We start from the raw sequence: 8400 nt of genomic DNA on the forward strand, positions 1-8400 counted from the left end.
CGACGAAGGGGCGCCAGAAGAAGAAGAAGCGGGCGGCTAGGTCAGGCGAACCGCGCATCAAGTGGACGTCCAAGGAGGAGGAATGCCTCGCCGAAGCATGGAAAGTCGTCTGCCTCGACCCGACCGCCGGCGCGAACTAGAGCTTGGAGACGTACTGGGACCGCATCAAGGCCGAGTTCGACGAGCGGAAGCTCGTCGACCTGTACTTCAAAGGCGTCTACATGCAGCGCGGCTCCAAGGCGATGGCGAACCATTGGGGGCGTATCCAGTTGGCGTGCAACAAATGGCATGGAATCGTCGAGGAGGTCGCGGCTCACCCGGAGAGCGGCGCCAGCGTTGAGGATCAGGTACGCAAGCCGTTCGCCCGCATCTCTTCGTCGTCAACGCTCGCCGCCCGCCAACTGTTTGTTCCTCCGCGCAGCTGCTGCATATGTTCACCATGTATCGGCGCGACAACCAAGACGCCGACTTCAAGCACCTCCACGTCTACAAGCGCATTGACAAGTGCGAGAAGTGGGCGAAGTCCGACGTACCCTCGACAAGGCCAAGGAGACATACAAACCGGACGCGATGACTCCGGGCGCGTCAGAGGGGCGGCCGGACGGCCACAAATTGGCAAAGAAGGGGAAAAACGCCGACGTGGCAACCGCGCGAGTGCAGGAGTCCATCGAGCATTGCCTCGCCGACGCCCAGGCCCGGGCCGTCCTACGTGAAGAGAAGACCGAGGCGCGGTGGTCGTCGCTGATGAAGAACAGCGCCATCAAGCTCGACCTGTTCCGGACGAACGTCGCCGCGAAGAAGAGGAACGCCGACATGGCTTTTCTGATGGGCGGGGCGGACATGCTCCAGAGCAACGACGAGCAGCTCAGGGCGTGGTACATGGCGGAGCGTGGCCTCATCCTGAACCAGATGCAGACGGCAACGCCGACGACGCCGACGACGCAAGCTCCCGCGCCCACGACCACACGGACGCCAAGCCCGAACGACGCCTCTACATCACCGCCCAGCAGTGCCGAAGCCGCGCCGACACAGCCCAGCACCGAAGTAGCTCCGACACCGCCGAGCCCGCGCACGCCGACTCCGCCAACGCCCGGAGCCGACCCCGTCGAGTGAATCATTGCGCACGCGAACTTGCGGCGTGAGGCGCTCTGTTTTTTGTAACGCCAGACTACGTCCGATCGCCGGATTTGTGGCGTCTTTTGAGAGCGGGAACGACCAAGTTTAAATTTCCGCATCCTAGTGACTGGGAGCTAGGTCGCCCCCAAGGGCCGAACTAGCGCCGGCACGCCCCCAGGCCGCTCTATTTAGACGCCCTGGGGGGCCGAACGGCTGGAGATGCCCTTGGGAGTGTTGGTTGCATATTGTCATGCATGTGCTCCTCACAACAACCATAAAGAGAAAAATCAATGGTACCGGTAATCAGTACCCATTGTTTTGTTTAATGGCGAACTGCTCAGCCGGGCGTGGGATCAGAAATTGCCGACGTGGATCCACATTACTCCCAAACTAAACTAAGGGCCCCAATGCAAGTACTCATTGTTAATGGGTCGAACGAATCTAGCTACTCAAAACTAGGGACAGGCAACTAATTATATCAATTAGTACTAGAACGGGTGCATTCTACCTCTCCTAGTCAGGAATTAATAAATGGGGATTGGCTACCAACCCATCATAAGCTTTCAGCTAAGACCACCGCCGTGCTCTTCCATGGCATTCAGTCCCATCTCCCGTACGCACCTCCGGTCCATGGAACCAAGCCATACATGAGTGATATTTCCTCCGTCCGTTTGAGCGACCACTAATATGGAACCGAGGGAGTAGATTGCTAGTTATTCTTTAACTGCTTTCGTGAATGGGACCAACGCATCCTAGACAAAGAGAACAAGATCACATCACCATTTCTACCATTTTTGCTGACGAAAATGGACGTAACTAACAAAGAGAGAGATCTTCTTCCTGGTGGCCGGCATGGCTTGGCAGTTTTGCTTTCGGTGGAAAGTATTGATTCTACCGTCGGCAGATAAGATAAGGCAGCCAGCACAGATGGAAATCTTGATGAGTTGAGATTCACCGTGGTAATCTGATTAGTTAACTAATAATGTGTACTGTATTATTTTGTTCTTACCTGTGTTGGACCGTGATGTGGTAGCTAGTGGGAACTAGCTTTGCACCTGCCAAAGCAGTTGATGTCTTTCTCCATCACTCGTTTTTGTTCCTCACTAGTATATTTTCTTGTTGCGAGGAACATCGCTGTTAAAGTTAGCCGAATCCAGATGTTTCCAGGAATGAAACATTAGTGTTAAGTATTAGTAGCAGTGTGTTACAATACCGTGATGTACCACAGGTTGGCGGATTCAGGTCCACGGTTTCTCATTCTCCCGCTAGGTGAATAAACTGAGTACATATATGCGTGCGTGCGTTCGTAGTACGGTAGAACAATTGTTCTATGGTTCATGCGTATTAAAGGGGAAAAAAGATAGTATTCCCTCCATTCGTAAATATAAGTCTTTTTAGAGATTTTACTAAAAACTATATACAGACGTATATTGACATATTTTAAAGTATAAATTTATTCATTTTGCTCCGTGCGTAGTCCATATTGAAATCTCTAAAAAGACTTGTATTTAATAACGGAAGGTATGTACGTAGAGTGACAAGGACATGGCGTGCACGTACGAGTACTGATGATCGATCAACCTGTAACATCCATCCCAGATACTAGCATTGTTTCCTCCTAGGTGAGTATGCGCAGCATGCGGTGAAACTTAGTATCATTTTTACCCCCCAATGAAAAACCAGCTTCTCTCAAACTGGGAAGTGCACCTTAAGAGCTAACAAAAGACCGGCTTGGAACGGAACTTGTTCTGACCGCATAGCGAAAGCGTATGATGAAAGAAACTGGATCAATGGCTCCAGATTGATAGGAAAACTTCTAAGAAATGCTACTCCCTCCATTCGCTTTTGTAAGACTTTTAGATATTTAGGACAGCATCTAAAACAATTTAATTTCAGCTGTTTTAAACGACTTACAAAAGTAAAATTGGCTGAGGATTGCCCAATCCTAATTACCAGTCATCCTGCGTGACTCACGAGGCAGATATTTTGTGTTTACTCGATGCTGGACAGCGAGATTATTTGGGACTGTATGGAAGCCACCTGCTGCCATTCCTGATCCCTTCTCCTGAGTGGAAGAAATGGCCGGAACCCCACTTTCCCCTACAGGTGAAAACTACACTACTCCCCATACCACCCCACCACAAAACGCACGGTTTACCATGGACGGACGGACGTGACGACACAGCGCATTGCCTAGAACAAAAACGACGTGCGATATTAATTCGCAAAGAGCAGGAGCAGGAGCACAGCCTACAGCGGCGGCGCACGATACTAGTAGACCAGTAGAAGGAAAAAGACGCAGCTCAGCTCAGCGCAACGGAGGAGCACGGCGCAAGTTGCCCACCCACCCAGCCACAAGTGAATCCGTCCAAAACCCTTCGCCTTTCTGGTGCTGGCCTCGCCGGGAGACCCGACCGCGGATGATGATGAGGAGGCGGTGCTGACTGGGCTCGCCGAGTGAGTGAGTTGTGGTTGCCCGATGCCCAATAGATTACTACTTGCTCCGTTCCTAAATACTCCTATGTAAACTAATATAAGAGCGTTTAGATCACTATTTTAGTATTCTAAACGCTCTTATATTAATTTACCGAGGGAGTACTTGTCTTTCTAGTCATTTTAACAAGTGACTACATACGAAGCAAACTGAGTGAATCTACACTTTAAAATATGTCTACATACATCCGTATGTAGTAGTCATTTGAAATGTCTAGAAAGACAAATATTTAGGAACAGAGGAAGTAGATTAGATTAGATTAGAAGAGAAGAGGTGGCTGGGCTGGCCTTACCTAACCAGCAAGCCCCATATTAAAATGCTTCCCTTGTCCCTTTGTCACCTTCCTGTCCTCCTTCCTTTCTTCTCGCCGTGGTTAGCCGATTCTCCGATACTAATACCACGCGTTACCACCTTCCACCTAAATAAACACACCTGGTTTCATATACACACACGATCTTTCCTCTAACCACCTGCGTATGGATTACTTTTGTTATTATAATCAATCACAAGCCATGGTTAGAGAAGCTTTTTTTCTTCCGCCGATAGAAAAGGTTAGAGAAGTTAGGCGTCATCATCTATCTGTTTAACGACGGATGTAAAATTACTTAGATCGACTCGAAAAATATTCACCTGGACCTTTTGGCAAGAGAAAAAGGTTTATGTATGTATGTATGTAGCCGCCCCAAAGGGCATCGAAAAGAAAGCAGGTCGCAAAGCGTGTCACGAGCCGCTGCCTTTGCCGTGGATGCAGGATTAGGCAATGCTCACATGCGCCCACGCGCTCAGGCTCAGGGTCTGCCTCTGCCCGGTTCAGTGCCCCGGTCTCGAGATCAACGCCCACACGGGGCACACTGAATCTGGCCATTCTGGTCTGCTCTCCTCTCCTGCCAAAGGAATTGCCACCTTCATATTACTATTGCACTTTCTTGAAAGCACTCCTGTAATTTATACAGTGAGCCACCCAGCACCAGAGTATTATTGCCCATGATTAGTCAAACGGTAATTTTTTTTTTACAACCGGACAAACAAAATGGAGCAACGAGAGGGCATAAAGAAGGAAAGGAGATGATCCTGGCGAAACAGGGCACCACAAGATCATCGCTCTTTCTTCTTGCATCTCTTTCACTCGCTGTATTTTCACCTACAGGCTAAACCAATATCCAAGTCACAGGAGAGAGGAGGGAGGGGGTGCTCTGCTCTGCTCTGCTCATTTCATCTCGATGCTTCTGAAGTCGAGCATGGCGGTCCGGAGCCCCATGAAGCTGCTGCACTTGCACTCCACGCTCCTGGGGAGCCCCATGCTGCAGCTGAAGCACAGGCCCACGACGCCGACGCCGACGCCGGCCTCCCTCTTCACCACGGGCTTGGTGTCCACCATGGGGTCCTCGTGGGACGGGGGGCTGATGCACAGGTCCAGGTTCAGGTCCGGGCACTTGAGTGGCTTCCCCTGGCCCCAGTCCATCTGGGGGTTGCTACGGTGATGGTGATGGTGGTCCACGTGGGTGATCGCCGCTGCCGCTGCCGCTACCTTGGTGGGCTCGGCGTCTCGCCGGAACACGGCGCCCTTGTCGTCCCTCTGCGCCGTCTCGAAGGATATGGTGATGTTGGACGCGGCGTGGTCGCTGTTGATCGCGCGGTGGGTCACCGGGTCGATCCCCCGGCTCGTGAGCTTCCTCCTGATGTGCGTGTTCCAGTAGTTCTTGATCTCGTTGTCCGTCCTCCCTGGGAGTCTCCCGGCTATCAGAGACCATCTGCGTTCGTCAAACAGAAACAATACTGTCAGCGCTATGTTTTCACAAGGCCATGCATGTAAAACAGAGGATCGTTCATTCATTGGAGCTATATATGGTATGGATAGATGAACGTACTTGTTGCCCAGGAGGCTGTGGAGCTTGATGATGAGCTCGTCCTCCTCATCGCTGAAGTTGCCGCGCTTGAGGTCGGGGCGGAGGTAGTTGATCCAGCGGAGGCGGCAGCTCTTGCCGCAGCGGAGCAACCCCGCGGCCTTGGGCAGGGAGCGCCAGCAGCCCTCGCCGTGCGCCTTGATGTAGGCGGTGAGCCGGTCGTCCTCCTCCTTGGTCCAGGCGCCCTTGTTGGTGTGCGCCTTCTCGCAGCACGGCGACCTCCCCATCTCACTATCTCTGTAGATGGTCTGCCGCCGCCGATGACTCTCCTTTTCTTGTGCTCGGTGGTGGGTTGGGTTGGGTTGGGTCGGGTTTGCAGGAGTGGAAGTTGGTGCTGTTGTTGTTGTTGGGGGCTAGTGCTACGGGGAGGGGTGGGTGACCCGGAGGCTGGATCTTTATAGGCGGCACTGCACTTGACTGGCACTGGATCGGGGAAGAAGGTCTTCTAGAGGCTGAGTTGGTGGGAAAAAGGTTAGGCTGGTACGGGCACTGGTAGGCCTCCCCCTCCCTCTCCCACAGGTCATGACCTCACCTCAACTCAGCACCCCACCGGTTTGTTTACCAGTTTATTACACACACACACACACACACAAAGAGGAGGATAGAAAGGCAACAACGACACAGCCAGCCACAGGGCACAGGACACACAGGCTCCATTTGCCTGCCTACTTGCCCGATTCACAAGCCTCACAGGTAGGTGTAAAGTGAGGTAAGCTCCCCCTGCCTACCCTCTTGGCGCCTTCGGTTTTAACAGCTAACTAACCGCATCCACCCGTGATGCCTCCCTCTTCCTAAGTTGTTTGTGGGGGATTATTAGGTCCACCCAATTTCCCCTCCCTCCCACTCTCTTTCCCTTGATGCTGCCCTCCCTGCCTAAAAACTACTCGTGCAACACAAGCAAATAACCCATCAATCCAGGGCCAGGGTGTCGAACCCGTTCAGTCTACAAGTAAATTATCCGCATCGACGATCGCCGAGATCGGATATAGAACCTCAATCTTTCTGTAAGACACAAACTCAATGATAATTTGTCTGCCAAGAATTTTATTTAGATGAAGAATATGTGCCACGTTGGAGACTATTCCCCGAGCCATTTTCTAGGACCTCTCCTGTCAGTTGTGACCCAGGGGCAGTGCAATTCGTGTGTCCTACATGATGTCGTCTATGGACTACGGGGGCTGTTTTGATTCTCCAACACAATCATGTCGACATGGAGATGATCTGTATTGTATACTAGGACAGAGTATTAGTTGTAGACGGATCATTCATGTATACTTTAAAGAAAACAGCCCTGATCTCACGAGCCCCAATCATCTTACCATTTCTCCATTTAACAAGCCAATGTGCATAATGCAAACTGGATGAGGTATTAACAAAAGGAAGCCCCCTCATCATACACCCCTTTTCCTTGTTTATTCTTCAATAATAAAACAGGATGAGGCGGAACAGGTATCCGACGCTGCTCAAACGGATTTTCTTTTGCCCACCCACCGTCTTTTTTCTTTGTTTTTGCCTACTAGTATGGTCTGCTTGCACAATCATGGTTTTTGCCAATTGCCGATAGTCCGATGAAACTACTTTCATATGCAGCATTTCTGTTTTGTACTCTAGTATTAGTATTGGTTAGTTGAGCTGCTTGGTCAACCCTAAATTAAAAAGATTCACCAAACTTGCTAGTCCTGCAACTGCTTCCTATTTCTTTCTGTAGCAAGCCAGATCTCCTGATATCGTATTTATATATGCTAATCCACATGGCAATAGAGTATACGCTAATCCACATGGCAAAAGATAACGTTATCAGTGATGCTTAATAAGGACACCATCAATTATGATCAGGACTTATTCGACTTCCGCAACATGTGCTTTGCCGTTTGCTCATGGAGAACGAGATTAGTATGAATATGCTGAATTTTCTACAGATTAGGATTCATCCTCCGCGGTAATGAAGGCTGTGGGCATAACATTCTGAGGATGCAGATGAAACTATGACTTGCTGAGGTGGACCATTAATTGTTCCATGTTAGGAGCAACTTACATGTCCATGATGAAATCCAGACGGGCTTACATAATATTTGCCTACCTAATATATTCTTTTGGATGGTTACCAAACTATGGACCATAGTTGGTTGGGTGCAAGGAGAGGGAAATATCCCAAACCATTTGCTTCAGTTGGGGCCAGAATGATTGGGACTTCACACTCCACAATGGTCCTCTACTTGAAATGTCCATGCTTCCTGTATTGCCCCCATAATTCCTTTGTTGCGAGAATTGGGTGATTACACCTCCAGATCTAACTCCAAATCTCTATTATTTTCAAGCCGACATGTTAGGGGATGGTTTGTATCACTTTTCAGCACAAGGCTGAAGCTAAATCTATAATAATAGGATTCTTTTGAAAATAGCTGCATCTCAACAGAGCAGAACTGGTGCATGTACCAATTTGCCTACCATGCAATGCAAACCAGAAAGTCAGATTATCAGACACCAAACTGCTTTATTGCATAGCTATCAATGACTAGTCCTCGTTACGGTTTCTAACTAGAAATAAGCTAGTTGGCCATAAATCAAGTTTGGCATCCTACCATTTTATTACACACAGATTTAATACACTCAAATAGCTATTCTTTTGGTGCATCAAACTAATCAAGTAAACCATCTCTGTTGTACCATAATCAGACCCTGACTGGCAAAAAGAGTGCAATCCCTATTCCCTAAACAAAACACTTAAACCATGGCCCTTTAGTTGTTAAATTGTAGGCATTACTTCTAGAAAGCATGAATGCCGGCAAGAGGAAGGTAGGGAAATAGTTCTTAGTTGTCTGGTTGAGGAGTGGTGTCTGGTTATGTGCAGTAGCTCTACCTTCCACTTCTCAGCCACGCACTTGT

The 8400-nt window shown here is 49.6% G+C and overlaps 1 protein-coding gene across 1 annotated transcript; it reads right to left on the reverse strand.

Moving 5' to 3' along the window:
* Positions 1-4532: 4532 nt before the first annotated feature.
* Positions 4533-8374, reverse strand: LOC119302671 (myb-related protein Hv1). Its single transcript, XM_037579717.1, has 2 exons — positions 5479-8374; positions 4533-5361 (listed from the first exon to the last, which is right to left on the reverse strand). The coding sequence occupies exons 1-2, from the start codon at positions 5739-5741 to the stop codon at positions 4818-4820; spliced, it is 807 nt and encodes a 268-aa protein (XP_037435614.1). The 5' UTR covers positions 5742-8374; the 3' UTR covers positions 4533-4817.
* Positions 8375-8400: the final 26 nt, after the last annotated feature.

Source organism: Triticum dicoccoides, chromosome 5A, assembly GCF_002162155.2.
Source record: "Triticum dicoccoides isolate Atlit2015 ecotype Zavitan chromosome 5A, WEW_v2.0, whole genome shotgun sequence".
NCBI classification, from domain to species: Eukaryota; Viridiplantae; Streptophyta; class Magnoliopsida; order Poales; family Poaceae; genus Triticum; species Triticum dicoccoides.

Coding starts and splice junctions, on each gene's coding strand:
- LOC119302671 (XM_037579717.1), bottom strand. CDS start 5,741: ATGGGGAGGTCGCCGTGCTGCGAGAAGGCGCACACCAACAAGGGCGCC. Junction 5,362..5,478: donor CACAGCCTCCTGGGCAACAA/GTACGTTCATCT, acceptor TGACGAACGCAG/ATGGTCTCTGATAGCCGGGA.